At 40.7% G+C, this 25,641-nt stretch overlaps 1 protein-coding gene across 4 annotated transcripts in view; it reads right to left on the bottom strand.

Annotated features, from left to right (window-relative positions):
• DPP6 (dipeptidyl peptidase like 6) overlaps window positions 1-25,641 on the bottom strand; it is a 571,473-nt gene that overhangs the window by 28,243 nt on the left and 517,589 nt on the right. For all 4 annotated transcript variants that reach the window (XM_080383697.1, XM_080383699.1, XM_080383696.1 and 1 more), the window contains exons 11-16: window positions 24,606-24,729; window positions 23,707-23,745; window positions 15,438-15,545; window positions 14,758-14,849; window positions 13,102-13,149; window positions 10,798-10,916 (exon numbers count right to left, since the gene is read on the bottom strand). In XM_080383697.1, the coding sequence (XP_080239823.1) occupies window positions 10,798-10,916; window positions 13,102-13,149; window positions 14,758-14,849; window positions 15,438-15,545; window positions 23,707-23,745; window positions 24,606-24,729 (530 nt within the window). The remainder of the gene's footprint in view (window positions 1-10,797; window positions 10,917-13,101; window positions 13,150-14,757; window positions 14,850-15,437; window positions 15,546-23,706; window positions 23,746-24,605; window positions 24,730-25,641) is intronic.

Genomic DNA, 25,641 nt, shown 5'->3' with positions numbered 1-25,641 from the left:
ACAGAGTGTCAGGCACTGGCTTGCCACCCCTAACGGTAGACTCCAGATCCAGGCCAAGGACAGCTCAGATAGTTCAGCAAATCTTAACCTCCACGAGCTGCACATAAGGTAATAAGTAGCAAACCTTTCTGTTGAAGAATATTATTTTTATTCAAGAATATTCAAGTATTACAACACTTGCTGTAATGGAAAATAATGGCAGATAAAAACATCATGTATTTTTGAATAATAGACGCTATAGATACTACTCTACTCTGGGGGGCAACAGTAATAAGCTGCAGTCATCAGATGGCCCACGAAATACTCCCAAATCCTCACTCTATGGTTCCCTTAAAAATTTAAACTAGTACCATCCACTTCCGTCCCCACCTTGGCCACTTGGTCCCATCCCAAGCATTTCTTGTGATCAGAAATGTTTGTACAACCATCCAGCAGAATAGCAGAAGAGCTTCTAGAACTGATCCTAGCAGAAAAATAATATTTAATTTTCATTCAGTTCAGTTCCCGGACCCAGCTCACAGCGAGCCTAGTTGTGGCACTAATAGCAGACTGGTGAAAAAGCCCCCAAGGTGGACAGAGGATGAAGTCACCTCTTTCAATGGCACCACCGACTTTGTCTGCCAGTCCTTGTGGACATACAGTGCTGTGGTCCTCTGAGACGCACTGATGAAAAATACAAAGTGCTTTATAGGGCGTTATTGCATTTCACAGCACGGTGAGATGGGGAGCAGAGAGGCATGATCACTCAGGACAGCAGGTAGAAACCACCTTCCCATGAGCCTCCTCCTCCTCCTAGTCACCACCTGCGAGCTATTGCTTATGGCACCTGCAGTAAGGAAAGTACTTAAAGTACTTGGCTGAGGACTTGAAAGTACTTAAAGCCTTGGCTGAGGACTTCAGAGCTACTGACATGGCTACACTGAGGTGTGGAGGCAGCTGGTGTATCGCCCTCCCAGACGCAGGAATCAGCCTTTCACATTTATTTAAACCAGGGTTTACTGCACTTCTCTATCTATAGGCTCATGGGTTGGTTAATAAAACTCCTTTTCAGCACTAGTGGTTATTTCAGCATCTAATTAAGTCTCTTTAGGCTACCTCAATGACATCATTGATTATGACCCTCACCAAAGGTCACCTGAATTGCCAAGCTCTGGCCTTAGAAAGCATTTACTTGAATTTCAGTAAAAAGTGCTTTGGAGATTCTCTAAGATGCTTTGCCATTCTATGTAACTAAGTTTAAGTAGTGATTAAATGTAGGTATTTCCCCTCTGTGCATTTAAGGTTTGTTTCAGGCCTTAGAGTGAGATACTTGTACCCACAGCAGCAAGTTTTCCCCAGATACCTGCCAGAGATGTCCCAAGGCATGTGGAATGGTGACCTGGAGAGGTTAAATAGGAACTTCACCTTCTTCATCTCTCAAGGGCAAGAAAGACTTTCTACGAATCTAACCTGGGTGTTACTGACAGAAAGCACTTCCAACGAAACACTGGCCCTGTAGCCTTTGACAAGCCAACACTTCCTCCCCTGTTCAAGTCCTGCTTAGAATATCAATACTTCTGTATCACCCACAAGGAGCAAAACGCACACACTTACGCATCTAATAATCCTCCAAACCCTAAAAACCGTGGGATGATATTCCCCCTGGGAGTAGCACTGGGTCTCCCAGTGCCTGAAACACTCACAGTGCTGTAAAAACATAAAATACATAATGACGTGCTTTAAGCCAAAATGGGTTATTATATTTTTCATAACTGTTTTACTGCTGCTATAACTCAAAATCCAATCCCTTTTTGAGAGATCGTTGCCTATCTCTGAAGGCACCGAGCGATGCTATGGTGCCGTGGGAGGCTGGTCTTGCTGCAGACCCATCCCGCAATGTGCCAAGGGGCTCCTCTGCTTCTTGGGGTACCTCCAGCTCCCGCTGTGGCTGGTGGGAGTTAAGAGCATCCAGCACCTGGGAGGACTGGCCCTGCACTTATTAAGGCCTGCAATGTAATTACAGACTAGTTATTGAGCTGCCATTGAGACGAAACATTGTGTGGTGCTGTGAGCTAACAGCAAACGTGTGCAGCCATGCCTTGTTAACTCTTCACTACGGTATGATTTAATCATGTTACATGCTGGTTTGTTACAGGAGCACTCTCCTGCATACTAATCTCTGGGTTTCTGCTGGGAAGGTTTCCCTGCAGTGAAAAGATTGAAGATTCACTGAATCTTTCAAAACCACTCTGGTAATTTATCCATCTAGGAACCTCTATGCCCTGTATTGTCACTGCACATTTGAACAGTGCAGTCAGTAATGGATTTTATTTTCCCAACACCTCTAGGAAGCTGGAAATACAAGACCTGCTTCAGTTCTCTAAAGGAACTTGTGGCAGAGAAAAGAATCAAACCCATGTGTCCTAACCAGCATTTTGCCGCTGGTTAGGACTTCTCGGACCACTGCTACCAAACATGCCTTTGACCCTCCATGCCTACATACAAGCCAATAAATTAGGACAACTATCATAAAACCCACCTGTTTATAAGTATATGTATCACAGGTGACCACATTCAACTCAGGATTTAGAGAATCCAACGGTACTATACAAATAATATTATTTTGTTATAGAAAGGGTAAAAAGAAAACAACTCATCTACTTTTTGCAGACACATTTGCCTAAATATCGTGTTGGTTTATAGGCCATAAATAGCCAAATATACCCAGGGAAGAGCTAAGCTGTGGGCTTTCATTACTGCTTGCAGTGATGTTTTCCTGAGCATAAAAACTACTAAGAACAGTCTGGTTCCAGGAGTGCTATTGATGAGACTGTGATGTGCAAGATTTCTGGGTGATGCATAAGGCAATATATGAGCAATGGGGTTAGGTTTTGTGGACGAAACATAGGTTTAGGAACTTGTGCTTTATCAATGGTTGGTAAACATCTACTGATTCGCAGCTCCTGGCATCTGCTTGTCCATAGTTAGTACAAAAAAACCTTGTCTCCAGATTTTCCATTGCTTTCCGGGGATGGTTGGTCTGGCCCAAATGGCACAGGTTAAAAGGTCTGATTAAATGAAGGAACTGAGAAAGATGTTGAAAAAGGTTCATTATTCTCCTGCCTGAAGGCATGAACCAACCTCTTATTGCAGAGCTGGGCAGACACGTCCCTGATGGGTACATTATTGCAAAAATCCTGAAGAGGTTAATTATGCACCATGCGCTGATGGAGACAGGCTACAGAGCTAGACGCATTTCTGCTCTGTTCCAGTAGCCCATGGTGCTTTCCCTTGGAGTGCTGTCTTGCAATATGAGGAAGGAAATGGGGGTCACGATACTTGACTTGAGATGTGGCCATAGGCGAGCCACTAATTCTCGCTGTACCTCTGCTCCCCACTTGGTAAAAGCATGAAAATTATCATCGGGGGAAAGGCTGCAAAGGGCTTTACACGTCTTTCCATAACTCAAAAGAAACACTTAGTGCAGTATTTATTTTACCAACAATAAAACTTCTACACCCTGTTCCCTGTATGCTGATAAATCTCAATATAGAATTATCCTGAGATAATAAATAATATTGAGCTTTTCCTGTTAAAAGAGACTTAGATGTATAAATCACTGCCAATAATTTCTCTGTAATGATCCCATGGCCCTCTCATATCAATGGAGAAACTGAATCAAAATGTGGTTTAACTCACCCATGGTGAAAGACAAATCTCGTGATCTTCTTTACTGAGGCAGAATGGATTCAGGCACTTTTATTCAGAAAGTCAGTCGCTAGCAGTAGAAGCCTCTGTTTTTTTTGTGATGAATATTACAGGCAAAAATTTCTCTTGAGCTATATGCTAGAACTAGGCCATTTTTTGTGATTTGTTGACTAAAACTCATACTTCTACGATGTTATGGTATTTTAAGGGAAAAAATTTCCTGAAAGTCAGAATTATAAAACATGCAGGTGAAACTGACTGAATCCATAAGAAGATGGGAAAAATAAAATGTTTGTTACAGTGAAATTCTTCAACAAATCCAAGCACCTTATTGCTTTTAATTTAGCTTTTCTTTGGAATGCATTCAAGCCTATCCAAATTAGCTGGTAATCCCAAGAGAGAATAAAATACTAGGAGATTTTCCAAGGTATAGACCTCCTTAAAGAAGACAAGGTCTTTATGCAGTAATGGCATGTAAGTAATAGCCATAATACTAGAAACAATGCCCAGAATTTTATGTTTACTCACATTAAAAAAAAAAAAATATCATGGGTTTTAAATCCTTGAGCTGTACTACGGCAATGGTAATGGTTCTGGATGCTGGCATTTCCAAGGGTGTTCCCACCCATCTGGCTGTTGGCCGAGTTTATCTCATGCTGTACAGCATGGGGCTGTACATGAAGCGGCATCAATGACCTGGCTTTCCCGACCACCCCCAGCCTCCTTTAAAAGTTCTTCTGCACAGGAGTGCTGGCTAGTGGTTTTTAGTAAAAAGCCCTTGCCACGTTGTTAAAAGAAGGCAGGAGAGGTGCCGGTTAGCAGTCACTAACTGGGTTTAGAAAGATTGCACTGATCAAGGGCATGAGCCCTGTTTTGAATTCTGGTCCCAACAAGCATGAAAGCTGAGCTGATGCATTCCTCTAAAGCAGCCCTCATTATAAATTAACGAAGTCACTTAATGTCTTTCACAACTTAGACTCACACTAAAAATTTCTGTGCATATGCTATCCTCCAGAAGTGCAACCATACATTTCAGACTTGTATCATCTCTGTGGGCAGCAGCTTGCGCTGTGACCACATCAGAGAGCAGAAAAATTTAGATTTGGAAAATGATTCCCAAAGATGGGTTTAGACCTCTCCATACTGAAAGGCTGAACCTTGCTAAATCATGCCCTGGACTCAATGGTGTTAAAATGTCATTAAATGTGAGGTCAGGACACCCTGCCAGAAAGCAGAGCCAGATGATTTGATGAACATTGGTAGTGAAAGTCTTTGCTGATGCCAACAAAAATCTGGAAAATAAAAGAAATGTAGAATAATGAAGGGACTTTTTAATGCTCAGAATAAACCTAGAAAGTGGAAGCAGCAAGTAATGCTAAGTGTTCCCATGTCCAGATGGCGCTTCCATATTCCACCAAAAAGGAGGGAAGAAGATAATTAAATTCTCAAGGAACAGTTTAAGGAGCTGAGAAGTTTATAGCTACATGGCTGCCTCTATAAAGAATAAACCCGCAGCACTTGTCTTTGAAACTCATAAATACACAGACAGAATGAATTACGTGTACAATGGTATGAGGAACCTGACTCAGATTATCGTAAATTTGCTTGTGTTGCTTCCCCCTCGAAGGAGATCCTTAAATTGCAAAGTTTTCCTACCCTGTGCTTTTGCACCACTTGTTCCCTTTTTATGGAACTGAACCAAGATTTTATCTGGTAGGACCTAAGAGCTATAAATCCTATTTTTAAAGATTTCACAGGCCTACAGGCATCCTTCAGCACCGTAGGGCCAGGAGTGTAGTTACAGAGCTGTTGGCCATACCTGGGGAACAGCAGATGTATACCCAGATAAATCCCTTTCCTCTTGGTTCTTTAGGTATTTTATCAAGCACAGCTCAGTTATATCATTTTGGTCTACAGCCACTAAACTGTCTGCTGGGAAAGGCAGAAATGACTTCATTCCTGTTACCTGCAATTACTGATCTACAGCCTCTAGGATAAGCTACCGATAACCACAGTGATAGAGAGGACATTCAATTCAGGTGATAATACTTTACCATTTTTGTTAGAAGACTCTACTTTCCTTTCTCCAAAGAGAGAGTGACTTTAAAGTCATTTGACCTGCACAATACTGACAGTAGACAGTATTGACCAGTCAGCTACAAACATGGGTTCCAGCAGAGATAATCTTCAAAGAGCTACAGTAAACTATAGAGATTTTATGGTATTTTGAATCAAAACAATCTTACTGTTTCTGGAAAAGGAGGAAGGACTTGAGACCTATAGAAGAAGACGGTGTTCCCTGTTCTGTTGATCTCTTATGAAAGTGAAAGCTGATTTTTCCCAAACTGGTCAGTGCGTGAAAGGATAACACAGAGAGCAGCAGCAAAGGCACTGCTCTATCACCAGCAACCCTGCCAAGCGTGAGACAATAGTTTTCTCTTAATCCTCATTACAGTCCCCTTCCCTCTGTGTAACTAACAATTTTCTTTGTGTCATCCCTAAAAATGATTAATACTTTCCTGATAACGCACGATTACAGAGAACTTTAATTAGCAGGCTGGTAGGCATTCCATGAACAACACCCCCCCTATAATTTTCATCGTGTATTAAATGGCATTAACTGCAGCAACGTATGCATGTGCCAGAGGTCTTCTTCACTGTTCCTCTTGTCTCAGAGCTACAAGGCATTAACACTTTGTGGGGAACCTCACACCTCTTCAAGTGCATTGAGCTGGACAAGGTCAGCTTATGGCTGAGGTCAGTTGGTGGAGACTGACCAGCTAACGTAAAGGATGCTATGATGCCACTGACCGCAATAAGCAGGGACCTGAACTCCAGGGTCCAGAAAATCGTTGCCAGTTCTGTGTATTCAAGCAAAAGTCTCAGAGACTTCACAGACTTTTTTATGAGAGTGAAGACACTGTAACCAAATCAGCTACATGGAGTACAAGTCAGACTGCAACAGAAATGGTTGCACGTCCTTTCTTCCCCCATGAACAACCTCATTAGGACTCGTTTTAATAGTGCTGGCAGGTTACACTGGGGAGTGAGGGAAGGAGTCACTGAAGACAAGTTGCATCTATTTAAGGTGGAAATACTAAAACTGCACAGCTGACTACAGTGGTAGTTGTTGATAAGGCTTCATCCCTCAGAGGAGAAGGAGCTATCACCTAAAAATGGGCTTCAGTGCTTTTTACTGGCTCAGTGTCATCCAGCCTTGCACCGTACATGTCTGAGCCCCATTAAAGAAATAGGAATAAATTGCTTTCCACAGCCAAATCTTGTAATTTCTTATCCTTTTCTCTATGCAATTAAAATTTACATCCCATTCCAACTGAGAAAAACCTCATCCTCAATTAAATTTATGTATGAAGTAGCAAAACTCTTCCATTCAGATCTTCTTTCTGTTTATCTTAGAGGGAATCAGTGGCAGTGCCAGTGCTGCCTTACGAGAGGAGATAGAAGTGTAAGACCATATTTTATGATGAAAATGACAGTAGGAGTGACCTTGGTCCAGCACATATTGCTTTTTTGACAGTGTCTAGAGGAGATAATCTAACAGCAGTCTGCAAAGCATCATGTTTCCTTAGATCCTGCTACAGTAATTCAATCATGAGCATATAAAATTAGATGAAAAATAAGGTAACTAGCCTTCTGGGACTGAGTGATTGTAATAAACGTTGCCTCCTGACAGTAAGCATTACATTGTCCTCTTGAAAGAGAGGTTACCTTTTATTATAGCATACTTCTTCTCTCATTTCAGTCTGTGCCAGGTAGCACTGCTGTCAAGCCTGGTCTGGCAGGACAGCAAAAAATCCTATAGGACAATTATATGCTGTCTCTAAGGTACCAAAGCAGCGAGCAGAAAACTACCAACTCTTGACTACTGGAATCAAATAAGCAATGCCAGACTTTTCTTTCTTTCTTTGTTTGTTTCTCAAGTTATATATTTTCCCTTTCCATTGACTTTCCTTTAAGTATCACAGAGTACTTTATAAACATTAGTTGCTTAATCAAATCTTTGAGATCTTGCCATCCATTTTAGAGAAGTTAAGCTGAGTCACAGTCGTGTCTTTGTCTCTAAACTCAGTGAAGTTTGCAACTGAAGGTAACAAAGCAACTTAACAAAAGGGATAGAGAGAAACTGAGGTATGGTGGAAGTTAGTCTCTAAGTGTCAGTACAGAAATTGTTTTCAAGCCATAAATAATTGCCTATGCATATGTCCTATGGACAGCTGAGAAAATACCATTTTTTAAATTATTTCAGGCTTGATCACAGAAAAATAATTTATGTTTAGTTACCTTTGAAGATACATATGGGTCTGACATAAAATCATACACCAGTTACTGCTACAAACACACACTTTTGCAGGCAGTCACAGAGTATACACCAAGACCTGAGCTCTGGGTGTTTTTTATACAACGTAGATGTAGAAGAAAGCACCAAACAGCACTAAGTACTACCTGCCACTGTCTGATCATTAACATCGACTCCAGCTGTGATTTTTTGGGGGAAGCAGAGGTGGGAACTCCTGGCAGAAGCACTTGGGTAACAGACATTTTAAGATCAACAGTTGTTTGCTCTGCTGGGTGGATGCTGCTCTACCTGCTTGATCAACTGCAGGCAGGATAAGCTGGGCTCCTTTATATAGCCTCGTTCAAGTAGCTTTTCCATCCTTGTGTTATATGTACATATGAATAAATATGATTTCCTGCTAATCAAAAAGATACTAGAGCATGACCGCTTATGGGCAACAAAATAATACCCTGAGGAAGTGAGGCAAGGGCAAGGTCTAGCTAAGCAGCCTGAGGAGCTGGGGCAAAGGAACTCTATTAGTTCATCCGAGTGATTCTCCATCGACCTCAACAGCTCTACCCCAGTTGTACGGCCAAAATCTGATGGGAAGATTACTTTTATCCAGAAGTCTGCATTTCAGCCAGAACAGATGTTTCCACTGACCTCACCCACATCAGCTGTAACAGAAACCAAGTGGAGTTGTCTCTGCTGTAAATGTACCCACAGCAGATATCTGAAGTTAAATGGTTTCTACACAAAAAGCAGTAAAAATAAATGTTTTTGTAAACTGCTTGAAAGCAAAGAGGTTGAAAGACCTCTCACTTTCAGTTACGTAAGTAAGGAATAACTCCATCAAATGCAATGATATTTTAACAAAATCATTGAAAATGGAAATCCTACCAAGGTATCTCTACTTTCTCCTGCACACATAATTTGCAAATGTATCTGGAGACATTGACATCAGCTCCATAGTTCAAGCTTTGCTGCATTTGTGCTACACTGAAAATACAGTTTGAGAATTTAGTCCTGTATAATGAAAATTCAAAGATATATTCAGCAGATGTAAACAGATTTAACTCTACTGATGTTATAACGGAACTATTATTTACAGCAGCTGAGAATCTGGCCCACAGCTTGTTATGCAAAATCATTATCTTGTATACTTGGATTAACGTACATGCTAATAAAACTCATTAATCTCTTTAGGTATCACTGCAGGGGTTTGTGAACGAGGTATAATGTAATCCAAACATATCACCTCATAACTTGTTGATAGGACCCTTTAGAAACCGTAATCTTGTTATTCGCAAAAGCTTCTAATTACAGTAAAACAATTATCTTGTTGCAAAGGAAACGGACACTGTCTCTAGCAGCTACTGACAGCTATTCTTGAAATGAAAACAAGAAGAAAAATATATAGGGTTTTTCTTTTAAAGAGATAGACTTCATAAATATGATAACACTTAGCACAGAACTGTATGTTTGATGGGAAATGACACTTCTCTGCATACGTGTGCTGTAAGTATAGATTCAGAGATATACAGGTAGTCCATTAAGTTAATTAGGCCACTGTACTATTAATGCTACTTCTCTGTACTGTACTGCCATGTGTTTTTTAGAATAGCTATAAATGCCCCTAAAATACAGTCTGTCTTTCCTTCTTGGGGCAGAACATATTTTTACAAAAATCCATGTCCAGACGTTTTGCTTGGTATTATGTTAACCATTCTATTTCTTCACTTTATCTTGATTATCTTGTTTTTTTCCCATTTTGCCATCTGAAACACTTCTCTGTCCTTGGTCTTCACCCCAAGCAGGCACTGGCACCAATGAATTTTCGCCAGCCAGAGAAGGGGCTGCCCATGCATTGCCAAACAAACTGCTGATGTTCAGCAGAGACAAGACTAAGCTGCTCTGTGACAGCATATACTTTTCTTTACGCTACAAACATTTGCTTTCTCCTGAGCTGTTGAAAATAAGGCATTTCTTGTTGGCTCGCTGTTTTGCAATACTTGTTTTAGAGGGTATGCAGCCATTTACGCAGCTTTGATCATAGCAGCGGATGACTGGTGTGCATGCATTGTGCGTGCAATTTAGGATAATCAAGCAGAATTAAATTACATAGGATTAAATGCTATGGAGTTCTGCATTTTGTCTTAACAGACCTGGAGTTTCTTCTTCTATGACTCTTCTGAAATGTTCTCTATCTTTAGCCTTTTGGATACTTTATGGCATTTTCATCACAGGAAATCTCTGTCGGACCTGGAGATTACTCCAAGTCAGGGTAAATTTATGGTGAAAAGGAGCAGTGAAACACTAGATACTCTCTACTCACATTGCCCATTAGGTAGCTTTCTGAAAACTGCCCTTTCTTGGCAAAATGTCTTTTCATTGTAACTTTGAATCCCCCTGTTCACAGTACTGGTATGAGCTGATGCATTGGGAACTCAGTCTCAGTCACCCACAATTCATCCCACCTGGCTGGCTTATGACCCACAAGCTTTCTGACATTTTATGTCCTCTAGGTTTTGCTGTTACTTTAATTTAAGGATGCTCAGAGTGGCTAGAGGAATGTGCCTCTATTTCCAAAAGTCAGAAAAAGGTTGCACACATCTGCTTTCTAGTGTGTGTGTCTGTGTGGGGGAAACACAAAAGAAAAAAAAATTAAGAGTAATTTAAATGCAAAGTGACTCAGATACTTACGGCCAGTCTTTCAAAGCTGGCCACAGTTACACAGGATATCTAAAGATATCGGTGGTGGCTCTAAATGCTATCCTTAGGCACAACAACTGTAATAAAACCCCCCAACATACCTTCACATGTCAGTAGGAAGTATTCCAGATTGTGACTGAAGGATGCACTGAAATAAGTACAGTTTTCAATCAGATCACAAGACAGACACCGCCTGTTGAAGTTTCCATTTGTGCTTGCGCTGAAAAAGTTAATACAAGTCCATGAAGGTCACTGAGCAAATATTATCTGGGAGCAACATTACTTCAACCTTACTGTACTGTAGAACAAGAACATAAATACAATGTGTCCAACATTAGTAAGAGACAAAGCATTTCCATTTGGTTGAGTTTAAATAGCAGTAATGGCTTTTTTTTTTTTTTTTTTTTTTTTTTTTCCCCTGAATGGAGAATGTATAAAAGGATACTGGTCTTTTTTTGCAAGGTCAGGTGGTTATGAAGGAAGGTACAGTTTTTAAAAGAAAATGATGGTTGCAATTGCACAAGAGGAAGTCATAATTTGGTGAATAAAGGTGTGAAACAATGGAGCAGTATTTCTATATCTACTTATGACAGAAAATGAAGAGCTGGAATTGTTTTCTTAAAGCTTCTTACTGGTTGCCTCACAGGTCTGATTTGCTAGCAGGTGCCTCAGAGGCCAAAGCCCTTGTTTTGGGTTTGAATAGATGCTCTTATAACATCCAAGTAGAAAGGAAAGACTGTATTTAGGGATCTGCTTCTGAAGAAGGTAACGTGGCCTGTCCATATGCTCAGAAGTGCCTTGTAAGAGTCTATTATACATTGAAGAATGAGCAGATTATGAGCAAATATTAATAAATAACATTTTGCATTGCTATAGCATTTTGAAACTTCAAAATGCTTTCCGAATATTAACTAATAGATTTTTCCAGTGTTACTGTAAAGCAGATCAGTGTTTTTTGCTACAGTTTCATGGTAGGAAGAGACGAGGCTGAGCAACCTGTTTAGGGCCACAGAGACTGAAATGAGTAGCTCTTGCATCTTATATGGTTCAGATTGTGTCTCTGACTTAAATCCTGTTTAAAGCTACTAAATCAAACAGAAAAAGAAAAAAAAAAAAACAACAACACCAAAAACAAAAATCCAGAAAGATCTTCATCTGATATAAGCTGTCAGAGCTCCAGTGGAGCTCTGTGAATGAACATATGCCAAGGTAGCTGCTGAGCTGATGCCCCTGGGCTGGAATGAGAGACAGGCAGACTACCCAGTGCAAGAAATCAAAAATCTGAAGTGAGGCCAGGGTCACAGTGTAATCCAAGTAAGGTCAAGGACGTTGACATTTTGGGCATCTCTTTACCTGTTGCCTATGTGGGGAGATGAGGTTAATGAGGAACCAGGATGAGCTGCATGCCAAGCTGAGCAAGGTGTGGGAAGCAGTTTGACTCATGCCAGCAGCTCATGACTCGGCTTTTAAAATGAGATTTTCTTTCCATTTTAATAGAAATGAATGGTCAATATAATTTTGATTTTTTTTCTCTTCAAGAAAATAAACACTGAGCTGAGCTACTCTCAAAAAAATGCGGAGTGCAGAGGCAAGGCACAGAGGTCTCGAAAGGGAAAAATGATTCAATTACAGGTAATTTAGTTCGCTCTAGTTTCCTTTCCACTGAGGGAAAAAAGGTATGACATCATGTTAAAGAAGGAAAACGTACTGACTGTCCCTCATCAACTGATGCTGTAGCCAGCTCTGCCCTTCGCTGGAGAGGCTGAGATGACAGCAGGGTGATTGAGAAGAAAAATAGGACAAATGGAATAGTGATTCCAGAATTATTATTAAAAAGTTGGGGCTTCCTCCCCTTTTTAATCTGCTCCCACGATACTTCACAATAGCTACACTACCAATAGCTTAGTATAAACCAGTTTTTTATTTATCATACAGTTAGGTAGAATACTAAAGACATCTGGAATTTCAGAAAAAAACATTTGCAAACATAACATATTGCTATTTCTTCTCAATTTCATGAAAAGGTGAGGTGCTAGAAGCTTCCAGGGAAACTGCTATCTGAAAGTATAAAGCCACTTTATACCATTAGTTTATGTAATTCTGAATTCTTTCAAGTGTTAAGCAGTTCTGCTGGAAAGTTTTGTGACAGTTTATCAGTCTTGAGACCAATTTAAAATTTGCATTAAAATGAGAAAATTGCTAAATGTAAAACATTTCCAAATGTCAAGCATTTTGTGCTCTCTTGTTACACTGTTCTATCTATTCCAGTGACACATTGCAAAATCTTGCAATGCCATTAAAGACAAACACATAAGAAACTATTTCTATTGCCATCACTTATGTAATGATTCGTGTAAGACTGAAAAAATGGGAAATTCTGTATGTGAAGTTAATAAAGCACATACCTGTATAAATGTCGCCTCCTTGGCAAATCTTCTGTGCTGTGGAAATAACTGGGGAGAAAAAAATCAAAAGAAAACTGTATCATAATTGTATCATCAGAAGGGTGTTTACAAGTATTTCACACAAGATTTTCATTCACATTGCCATTTTCCTGATCTTGTAAAGGCAAGGAAAGTTCAAAATGAATTGGAAAAACATACAGAGGGACACACCGCTGCAGAGGTTCAAGCAAGTATGTTGTAGGCTGCACTACAGTTAAAACAAGCATAGAAATGGTCCTAGAGTGGTCATGGCAGTGGATCAAAAAGGATCAAATGATTAAGTGAAAGAACTTCACATTTTTGCCTCAAGATTTATGGCTCAGAATTTCCTTTCAACACCTTTCTTTTTTTTTTCTTTACAACTGGTTTTTACTTCTCTTACCACTTTTCGTTCTTTGCCCAGATACACATCTAACCGGGGTCTGACGCAAATCTCACTGAAATGTCCTCTTTGAAGAAGGGAATTGGACTTTGAGGGAAGACGAGTATGAAGTTAAAGAATCCCTCGTTTCCCTTGTTTTGTGCCGAGACTGTGGTGAACTCCTTCTGGGGCTAAAGAGTGACAGCCCTGTTGTGCACTGAAGGTAACAGAGAGGTGCCGCTGGAGGTGGCCAACCTCAGCCCAACGTGCAGCTCTAGACTGATCCCCCAGGCGCATTTCACGTGAATAATGACAGACCACAGGATCAAATGTAGTGTCCGTGGGGTGAATCACACATCAGGCAGGATATTCAGCCCTGCCGATCTGCTTCCAAGAACCTGCACTTGCCTAGATGTACGTTTTGATGCACAAATTGTACGTGGTGTTTTCTGCTTGACTGGCCAGCTCAAATGCAAATAGGACTTTGGTGTTAGCTTGCTGCTCAGCTCTGCCAAGTGCTAAAGACACTTATATTGTACTGAAGTTATTGGTAATTGAGGGCATTCAGAACCTTGAAGGAGCATCGTGCTCTTAATGATCATTCAAAGACTGCCATATTCCAGAGACTTTTTACTCAGCTATTCAGTGACCTTAAGAAACTGAGAGGTGAAAGTCTTGTATCCACCTGAAACTTTGCCTGGAAAGGAAACTATATAGTATTTGATTTCAGCAAGCCTTCCAAACATTTTCTTACATAGTTTCTTGAAAGGAATTTTTTTAAAAAATAAACATTTACAGGACTTACTTTACAAACATAAAGGGCAAGTGTGAAGAAGGCATTTTTTTTGGTATTCTAACTAAATACTTTTTTTCTAATGCATTGATATTTTTGCAGGTCAATGAAGGATTCTTCCTAAAACTGACTAGGTGGTCAATGAAAATAGATTCGTTCCTTCAGAGGTTAATATCACAAGTTGTAGCAGGAGAAATCACTCTTCTGCACAAACGTATAGTCACAGCACTTTCTATATAGTCACAGAACAAGAGGTTCAAACTATACAGAGGAAATCAAAACAAAGCAAAAGATATAAGTAATGGTGTGAGAGGTTAAGCCAAAATGGAGAGAGCTTCTCCTCTCTTATCTCCATCGTCTTATACTCAAATATTTCAGGCACATAGACACCACCATTGTAACTAACCCTATAGTCCAGGGCTAAACAAAGGACAGCTGATTCATCAGACCAAAGTTGACTTACATTTTATGCCTCTTTTCATCATATGCCAATATCTTTGTCACATCCCAGTCGCCCGATGTAATAGACTGTAAGTTGTCACTGCTACTATTGGGCTGCCGGAAAGAAAAGAGAATTAGTTTTCTTTATCCTTAAAAGAAGATATCTGAGCAAAGCTGCTCTTCTGAAAAAGGGAGCTCTTCAGACTCCATTGCCTTTTAAAAATAAACCAGGCATCTGCAATTTCCACCCCTCCCCCTGCTATTTCTGTGAATTTGCAGGCATAGAAATAATAGAGAGTCAGACTCAACCATAACTCCAGTGAAGATAATGGGATGAACACAGCACAGAACAGCTTCAAACCCCTTCCTCTAATCCAGCATGCCCACGAGCTTCTGATTAATCCTTCATGGCAGTGCAGGGATTTACTTATTTACGTACAATTCAGGCGACATTAAAAAACCAAAACAAAGCAATGATATTGTTTGGCAAGAGGCAGTTGGTCGATCTTTTTCTTCTGAGTTTTTCATTTGGAAATTCATGTTATCTTATGCCCCAAATAGCATCATTCAAGGTTTTCTTTTATGCGCAAGACCCACATTCTACATTTGCACCTTCCACTCTTGCCAGCAGAAACACAGATACTGCTTTTTATTGCTTTCTGCTGCAGGTGAGACCCAGGAAAGTGGCAGCGAGTGAGTCACCTGTGATGACGACATGGCGATGTGATAGAACTTCCCTCGTCCTCCCTGGGGAATGGCTCGGACAAAGAAAAACTTCCGCCCATCCTTGGAAAAAATTGGCTCTTCATTCTGTAAGTGGCAAATGTGAGGGTTGTATTAACAGCAATTTATTGTATTTAAAATTGCTCAGCACTGCAAAAACCTGTCAAATTAATTCACAGTGGAATAGGGAGTGCTCTTTAACAGCAACCTGAGGCAAATGAAAAGCCCACTGAAAACTGGAGAAAGTTTTGAAGATGATTGCTCCTTGCTCTCAGGAAACCAGACACCTCTCAGCTGTGGGAGGACAGGGAGAAAGGCAGCAAGGAGAGTTCCTGGGCTACAAAGTAAATTCCCATTTGCAAAGCAAAATACACACATACAGCTGACTGCTCGGGGCAATTGGAATAAAGCTTTTAGAAATGGTTTGAATCTCACTGGCACAAGTATGACAAACCCTGTTTGCTCTGCTGGAAGAACTGATCTATTTCTGTCCTCGAGGAAACACAACTACCAGCATCTAACTGCTGTCTTTTCCTACTCTCTTACAAATGCTTATTTCACTGAATTATTTATGAAAGCAAGGATATCTTGAAAAACCATCTTTGACACAGAGCTCCCAGGTGAACGTGATGATTGACTTTTATTGGGTGACTAGAACTTTCAACCAGATAGAAGAGACTCAGCAGAAGGAAATCAAATACCACATATGGCAAGCAAGCATTTCCTGGAAGGGTCTTTGTCTTCTTTTTGTACAGGAACCCTGAGGCACAGGGGAAGTCTCCACTGCAGGAGATGGTTGAACAACAGATTACAAGGGAAAGCAGAAGGATGGTCCATATGGTGTGGCACAGTAGCACTGTACCGAGGGAACTAGCTATATGAAGCTCCTCTACTCTGAATCTGAAATAGTTGAGAATAAAACTAGAGCTGAACCTCTGCTGAAGCTCCCCTGTGATGTCAGGCTTTTCTGGGGACTGGCTTGAGCCCTGCCTTCCCTGGACCAGCTTTGTGGATCCTTCTTCTTCAAGGGCAGTCAACAGGGGAGCTGTTGCTCAGCCTCTTCGGGGTTCTCCTTTGGTTCAGTGTTAAACACACCAGCTTTCTGCTTGGCCCATGTCGAGATAGTGCACGGAGCCAGCAAGAACTTGATTGTACAGGGAGAACTTATGGCTAATGCAAACACCTACAGCAAAGAAATAAACATTTTTATTTCTCATAAGCTACCACATTACTCTTACTGTACGTTCTTTTGTTCCCAGTTCTTTACTGATTAATTCTTTTCCACTGTTTATCAGATCTATCAATACTGCGTTAGGTGTTCAAACTGTTTGTTTTTCCTTTTATTTCCTCCTGCTTAGGTTTTCAGTATATTTTAAAACATGCCCATTTACAGCTTGTTGCAGCTCTATGAAATAATGGTTTTATTTGCTTCTGACATTGTTCTGGAACCTGAAACATGAAACTCTATATTATTTCCAAATGTCTTTCATGACAGGAGAAACCTCATTGAAAAACAACTGTGATAACTTGGGCAAACCTTCTGCTTGATAAGTTTTCCTTTACTGAGGTAAATAGCAATGAGTTCACCCTACATCCCTGTATCTGTGCCTGCTGCATTATATATTCCAGCAATCGGTCTCTGCCAGCGAGAGCAGGCGTTGTGCAGATTAGTTTGAGGTTCATTCGGAGTTACAGGGGAAGGAGGTACGTGGCACAGGTGACAGATGTGAGGCTTTAACACTCGGCTGATATTGTGAGACAGCCTGTTTGCCTCTGTTGCTGGAAAGACAATGCATTAATACAACCAGAACTTTGTTTAGGGTCTTGGCAGAGATGATGACTTATCCCAGATGGCAAATGTAGGGGGACAGGACATCAGGCTGAAAGGCTTTTGGAACAGGACTTTATACTGTAGGGAGCTATAACGGGCACATAATTAAAATATTCTGCATGTGATACAAACAGTTTGAGCCTTTGGTTGACTATTATTGACTGGATCCCACAAACAACTCTAGAACAGAATAGCCCTCCTTGAAAACAATAGGAGATTGGTTTAAGTGCTGGTAAAAGAAAATACTTTTCCCATGCAGTATGTAGGGAATTTTTGGATATTGTTGCCACAGGAGGATTACGGAAGCAGTTGGTATTAGAAGGTGCAAAACGGGATTGAATAAACTCATGATTCATTAACAGATCCTAAAGGGAATAGACATGGATATAGTCTCAAATGTCTGCAATCATTTTATTGTGGATGGTGGTGAAATATGAGAGGACTGGAGGGCGGAAAGCAGCTGGCTCACACACCGTCCTTAAATACCATCAGCTGCTGTGCCTGGTAAGGACAGAATGATGGAGCAGAGGGAGCAGTGGTGAGACTCAGGGCACTTCTTAAGTCCTTATGGCTCTTCTTGCCCTTCTGCTCAGCTATATCTCTGTATTTAGACACATGAATTCTACCCAAACAGTCACGGCCAGTTTCCAAAAATCCTCTACTTTGTGCAGATGAAGGACAAAGCTGTTCTCATGTCAGCTGCACGTAGCAATAACGCAGTGCTCTCAGACTTAGGTGTAAGGGAGAAACAAATCCACAGCAGCTTAAACTAAAGCTTAAATCTGACCAAGTGTGGGTCCCTGGAGCCACTGGCCCTTCTGGGACCCATGTGAACAGACAGTGGTTCAGGAAGCAGATCTACCTAGGACTGCTCATCTGCAATGGGCGAGTGTCCCCTGGGTGGAGGAGGAAGGACATAGAAAGCTGGAGCTGAGGACTACCCAGTCAGCCTCTAAGCTGAAAGAAAATCACTAAACAAAGGATGACCCTGTGGCTGGAGAAGCAATCGATGGGACTAACAAACCTACATTGCTATCAGCAAAAGAAAGGGACAGCAACTCCATCTCCAGCAATGTGTTTCCCGCTGTGTATCAAAATGATGCCACCAAAGACTTCAGCTTTGGTGGAAAAGATAAGGTGATGGCAGGCTGCAGGAGGGCACTGTAACTCTGGAAGGGTCAGTGCTGCAGTTCAGAGTTGTGCAACACAGGTCAGTGTATCTGCAAATGGTCGGGAGAAGAAACCAAGGAGTGCCTCAGAGGCTTATCCCAAGTTAGGTAGAATCAGGATGGATGAGGGGACATGCTAAACGCAGTCTGAGCTTCTGTATCTTGTAGAGTGGGGCATTAAGTCCTGAAGTAAGAAATAACAAAAGAAAAAAAAAAAAAGATAGAATGTATTGAGCATGTTCAGCTGTGTTTGGAGAGGGATCACTGAGCATCACTGGATCTACAGCCACCTGAGGAAGACCCCTCTGGTGAAAGCAGGAAAGGCAAGGAGCATGCAGGATGGTGGGGAGTGCACAGGTGTCTCTGACCTGGAGGATTTGCATGACCAAACATGCACTGCAATGAACTTTGAAAGAGAAATTGCCCCCTTTATGGTGAGTTGGAATGTGAGAAATCCATGTGGACCTCTAAGTACAGCACCACCAAGCCCACCCACACATTAACATGGGCCAAACAATCATCATATTGCAGCATCACAAGTTGCAGCTCCAAACTGGCCTGCCTGTGCTTTCATGGTTCAACACACTCCCTGCCTCCTGCTCTTCTGCAGTATAGTGCCTCACATGCTTTTGGCTGGACTCCCTGTATCTCCTCACGGAAATCAGAGGGAATGCAGATTCTTTGAAATTTGTTTTTATTACAGACTAGGAATTATACTTTGGTGAGAATTACGTTGTTCTGATTCATCATCAAGTTTTAGAAAGGAAAGCAAATAATCTGAATAACCTAATCCCTTCCAACTGATCCTCTGATGCTTTTTTCCTTCCTCAGCATGGTCTCCTCGCCTCTCTGTCTGATCCACCTTTGCCCAGATCCCATAGTTCATGATTTTGCTCTGCAGGTATTTATTGTTTCATGGAAATGTCCCAGTACTTTGAAGTGTCACAGGGCCATAGCTCTGACAAACAGCTGGGTGTGACATGAATCCTTTTAACTCTGCATTTTGGTAAACACTTTGTGGAAATCCAACAAATTGTTAAAAATGTGCATTGGCTTTACTGTGACAATGAAGGCACTTCCTCTTTTGGGCACAAAGGGAAGCTCTCTTTTCATCCCCTGCCACACTCAGCACCCTGTGGCAATGCTCCATCCCTGTCCACACGCTCATCTGTGCTTGGGTGCACCACACCAACCGCCATCTCTGAAGCCAGGGCACCTGCACCAAGATACAGGGTCATCAACTGGCGAGGAGAGGAGCCCATGCCTCTGGGTATCAATCCCTCAACTGGATGACATCAGAACTCTTTGTTTAAGCATCAGAGGCTCTGTTTGTAGCCAGAAGCTGCTTCATTAACTCGGGCAGATGAATTTGGGTATTTGAATTATGGGCCTCTAGGTCCTATTTCTGCTGCATCCTTTGTCTTCAGGGCAACATTAGGTCAGTTATGGGGTTGTTACATGACAAAAGGGTTTTACAGGGTGAAAAAGTCAGTCTTGTTTGTAAGGGTCTCTGACCCCTTTTTATTTTAATAATCTCATTTCATACTGTGTATTAACTATGTGTAAGAATCATTACTGGCTTATCAGTAAGGCAGATTAATGATTACATATTCCAGCAATTCGTCGCCACATTAAGGCAAGGAAGTTGTGAAGGAAAAATGGTGTGAGGTTTTCAACATCTCAACCTTTTGACAAAGCAAGAGTCTTTAGTTTCAGACTGAGATGATCTGAAACACTAGGGAAATAGAAGGACTGGAAAGAAAAATGCAGCTCAAAGGAACTATTATCAGGGGAGGCCAGTCAGCCCATGCAGGTGGGTTAGGAGGTCATATGTCTCTAAATAAGCTTGTGGCAATCTCCTGGTCCTGCCAATGTCAATGTCAAAGCTTACAGCCTTTGGTGGAGTTGGATTTGCACCCTGGGTCATAATTAGATTTGTTCAGGCCACATTCATAATTAAATAAATTGATTAAAATGCCAGTAAAATTTATCTTCAGCAGGTGCTCAGAAATTGTCCTATTTCTCCCTGGCTGACTCATTGTCTGTATATGACATCACTGGCACTGTTGGAAAATGGCCTCTTACCAAAAATTGAAACAAAATTGTTTACAGCTAGAATTAATGTTTCAAATAATTCGTAAATTTAAGCAAAAGTATGAGTAAAGTTCAGTCTGACTCTTATGCTCAGAAGTGCACAAGCAGATATATAAATAAAAGCAGTAAAAACTTCCAAAGTCCCAGGCAGTTTTGGTGAACGTGTGTCTGTTCCTATCTGTACAAAAGGTTTAAAAACACTGTCCATATCATCTGGCAAGGAGTGACAGATACTTTCTAGCAAAACCTGTGTGAATACAGTGTAGTTCTCATTATAATTTGAGTAATTTATCCTATTTTTCAGCTCCACAGACAGTAACAGCAGTATTTCTCTTTGCCTGTGTTGGAGAGAGGCTTTCCAAAGATTTTGGATTTCAATGAAATTTATCCGTGAACTTAAGTATAGAAGGGAACATGAGATCATTTACTATGAACTTTCATATGCAGACTATTGAATGTCATTGCATTACCAAACTACTATAAAACCAACAAAATTCAAATTCTTATATCTTATGCCCTATCTCAGAATTCCCACTATTTCAGACCAGTGAAAAAAGTCAGCCCTGCCATCCTTGGCCCCTGGTATCTTCTGATATGGATGTTCTCTCCTCACCTCCTGCTCCCAGCCTACTGTGAAGTTTGCCCCTATTCCAGGAAGACCAGATGCACTTGAATTCCCAATGAAAAGGTAAAGCTCCTGTATGATTTTCAAACCAGGTGTATGGAGGACTTTGAAGAAGAATTTTAAAGAATGAGGCAAGCAGTTCAGTTCCTCAGTCCTATTGATTTAAAACTGGGGTACTGCTCAAAAGGAGATCTGGTCAAGGGAGCATACGGAACAGGTTGGTCCACTGACTGTGTGACCACACTGCTCACCGTACCAGCTGGCTACAGAGGGGAACTGGGCACCTGGCTCATATGCATTTACCTATATTAAAACGTCTCAACCAGGGAGTCTTCATCCTGAGCTGAGTCACACTCCCGAGTTCCTTCAGTAGCTGGCGAATGTGCAATTCATCTCTCTCTTAAAGAGGTTAGGGGACTCACACCAGCACTTAACATTTTCACATCACTCTCACAGTCAGACACACATGCCAAGAAAATAACTTTCTGGTTGTCTCAATTAATGTGTCATAGAATAAAAGGTAAATATAGAAAATACAATTATCCTAGTAATCATATATTGAGTCAAAACTAGAATTTTAAGTAATTTTGCTGTCAGAAATACAGGTGAAAGAGCTCTATCATTCCTCAGACTCTTACAAAAGCTTTTGGAGAATACTGTCAAATGTCTCCAAAGTCCATAGGAAATGTCATCTGAGTTTAGTACTGAGATGTCTGACCCATTTGGCTGTAATGAACATGCTTCTCTAACCTCAAACTAAAGTATATGCTGTTTGGAGATGCAGTAAAACAAAGTATATTTCCCTGGAGCAGGTCCATTAGAGGCTGGCAGATCATTTACTACAGTTATTCAGTGCAAAGCACCATCTTTTAATGTCTGTCCATGTAGTAGGTAAATGACTAAAGAACCACAAAGAACCACAGCAGTGTAAAAACACAAGTTCTACTATACTGCATTAATGGAAGCCCCAGTAAATAGCAGTGAAAGTATTAAAGTATCCTTGGATCTATAAAATAAATGAATCCTTTGAAGATTATTATTTTTTAAGATCCAAAACCTGGGGAATCTAATTTTCTCTTTACTTGGCTTATCTTTTAAGCTTTTGTTTTCTACTCAATCCAACGTTGTTCTTATGAATGTAAAGAATACTTTGGCAGCATTTTTATTCTATACCTGAGTATACCAGCAAAAGATTATTTCAAATGCTTGGAGCACAAAATCTATTTCCTCTGTAAAACCCATTTTTATCTGGATCAGACATAGCCCATTGCTGTAGGACAGTCACTGGAACAGAGCAGATCACTGTTCTTGCCATGAACTGATGAACTGCGGTTTCTACAGGTTCTTGGATCCTTTGAACAAGCTGTGACAAAAATGTGAAATGCTTTAAATCTGGACTAGAAAAAATATAGCACAAGACCTTTATCTGACATGCTACTCCCTGCCTGGCATTCACATATTCCATGAAAAACAGTTCAGTGTTGTGGCTGAATTAGTATCAGCAGCTTCTCTCCCAAGAACAGCTTAATCAAATCTGAGGTCACTTCACAAACTGACTCCTGGGGAAGTGTTATAAATGATCTTCCAGAGATTTACATGCTGGAAATCTACAGGTTTTATACAGACATATGTTGAAAAAACCCAACTCTGTTCCAAAAATTAAAATAAAAAAAAAAGGAAAAAGAAAAAAGGAATAGAAAAATCCCATAAATCAAAACTTCTTGCAGGTTAAAATGTTCTGTCCTATTTTGTATACCTATTCTTTTCCCCAGAATTTATTTTCATCTTTGTTTTATTTCATTTGGGGGATGGGAGCATGTAGCCATATAAAGTAATATGTCATGCATAAGTTACAGTGTCAGAAGAATTATGTGCCACTGTTGTCTGTTAAAATAGGGTATTAAAATCCATCAGGCAGCTTTTCCCCGTTCTGTGCTCCACATAAGCCCTTGTTGTTTTAACTGCCCCATCGACAACTCAGCTTCATTTTTTCACCTTTCTAACATCTGCAAATAACTGCAGAGTAACACAGAAAAATTTGTTGATTTTAGCTTAAGTGACTTAAAAGTCCTGTCTGCATGATTTTGGCTCTGAATGGACATAGCCCCTCTTGATAAAATGACCTTTGATCATCTCTTTTCAACAGTAGACTTCTCTCCTGTCTAGAGGACCAGAAAACAACCACGATACTGTTTAAAATCATCATTAGTCTCAAAGAAGGATATGAAGGACTCCCTCTGAGGTTGATGAGTCTTACATAGTTACTGTCAGGGTGACCTTCCACCAGCATCAGCTTTTCATCTCTTAAATCCAAGTAAATTGCAGGCAAGAACTACGGGACCTACCGGAGAAGGTGGCACCTTCCATAAGAGCTTGTTTATTACTAAGAAACTCTTCTGTATAATACAAATCGTGCCATCTTCCAAGCAGCTTTCTCAGGTCTGGAAATCAGCTTTTTCTCTTTGGGGGAAAAGCAATGAAACAAAAAGCCTACCAAAAACTTGATTGCAAAGAGAAGATCGCTATTACCTGTCTGTGCAGCCAGCCTTCACTTTCGTCTTCATGTTTCTAAAACAGAAGAAGATCATTAATACCAGACTGCACGTATTACATTTTGCTTATTAGTGCAGGAAGCAGTTGGATTGAATCTGAAAAGTTGTTCAGAAATACAAAGAAACTGTTTAAATATGTGCTTCAGGAGTGTTATCCACTGCTGCTCTGCTTGTCTTTCCGATGAATAAGCATGCACTCATTCAAGAAAGCATTTTACTCATACAGATGAAACACATAAATGCACAAGGTACATTATTTGCCAAAGAAATAAAGCTTGTTAAGAAATAAATAAAGGTTGAAATGAAAGTTGTTAAGAAAAGACTCTGCACTGTGCTGTATGCAACAGTACTGCATCATTTTTTCAAGGGATGGATGTATCAGAACAATTTTCTACTGTGGAAACACCTATGCCAGTTTAAAAGATTGTATCTGCTGATAATTACACAGGTTATATCATTGCACCATTTACATTAATGTGTCTAGAGAAGGGATTAATTTACTACAACTGAAATGCAGGTAGATAAGCACGAAGCATTTTAAATGGAATTAAATATATATAACACCATTAAACTAGAATGTTGAAAAGATATCAAGGTTACAAACTGTTGGGGTGTGTGTGTGCTTGTGCATGTGTACAGTTATTTCAAGACAAGTAATGCCTCTCTTACGCACACAGACACACAGAGTGTTTCTGGCTTTCTAGAAGGTGTAAAAAAACCCCAAACAACAAGTAATTATTGCAAACTGTTTATATTCCCTGTCTGCCTAAATAAATGTGTGTCAGCTGAGTTGTCGCCAGGTAAAATTGAGATAGTTCCTCCTTGTGTGGGTTCTGAAAACCTATGGCAAGAGGCCATGTGGCTCATCTCTCCTACCTTTGTGCAGACTCCCGTGGTGGCATCACACAGAGTCAGGATAGACACGTTCTGGGCCCTGTTCAGCCAGTTTACTGCCACCTTGGTGCTGGTTGCCCACTTCACCATGGTTATGTAGTAGTCTCTGCAAACACAGACATAAATCAAAGAACTCACAATACTGACATCCCAATGAACTGGCACATGGCAGAGCAGTCGGAGGCTGCTGAAGGGAAGTGGTCCAGGAGAGATCTCTGGTTATTAAGAAAGCTGTGTCTTGGCATCTCTAGGCTGCCTTAGGTATGGATTTTAACCCCTAAAAATGACATTTTTAGGGCTGCGTAGGTGTTTTATCTGCCACTTCTGAAAGTCATTTTCAAAGAAGAGACGAATGCAGAGATAAAGAATCTTTAAAGTTATTCCATCATATTAGAAGGATTGAAACACCTTCAGCTACAAATTTATGCACAGGTGGAAAAGAAATTGCAAATAATTTCCATTCTGAGCACACTAAGCAGTTGACTCAGACCCATCACCAGCAATGGTTGGATTCTTTATGCTTACGAAGAGCTAATGGCCTCTAAATATGCCTACTACATACCAAAATATCCATGAGTGTTGCATTAAAAGGAAAACAGCAAGAAGGATATGGTTTAGAGACACAGGATTTCTGTAAAGCATCTGGTTGCCATAAAATGTCAGCAGAGATGCGAGTCTGAATTGGCAAAACTGGCGTCCCACACTCCTTGTACTACTGCTGGACATATTCAAGTTGGGGTAATACTTGGAGTAAATCCCCAGTGAGTAATGGAACCACTCGGGCTGGGCTGGAAAATACAGGATCACAAGTAAATACCCCGATGGCCGCCTTCACAGAGCCAGCGTGCATTGGTACCCACAGCTGTTCACCTCTGCAGCAATTTAGGGCTTCACCACCTGATCTGTAGGGTAAAACTGGCTGAGCTGATAACACCAGTGATGTTATAACATATTGCTGGGCTACGTGGGCCAAAGACATCCTTAAATTGTAATATGACTTTTCACAGCATACAGTCTG

The sequence above is a fragment of the Falco punctatus genome (assembly GCF_963210335.1).
Source record: "Falco punctatus genome assembly, chromosome: 4".
In the NCBI taxonomy this organism is placed as follows: Eukaryota; Metazoa; Chordata; class Aves; order Falconiformes; family Falconidae; genus Falco; species Falco punctatus.
This window is presented reverse-complemented; position numbering and strand designations above follow the sequence as displayed.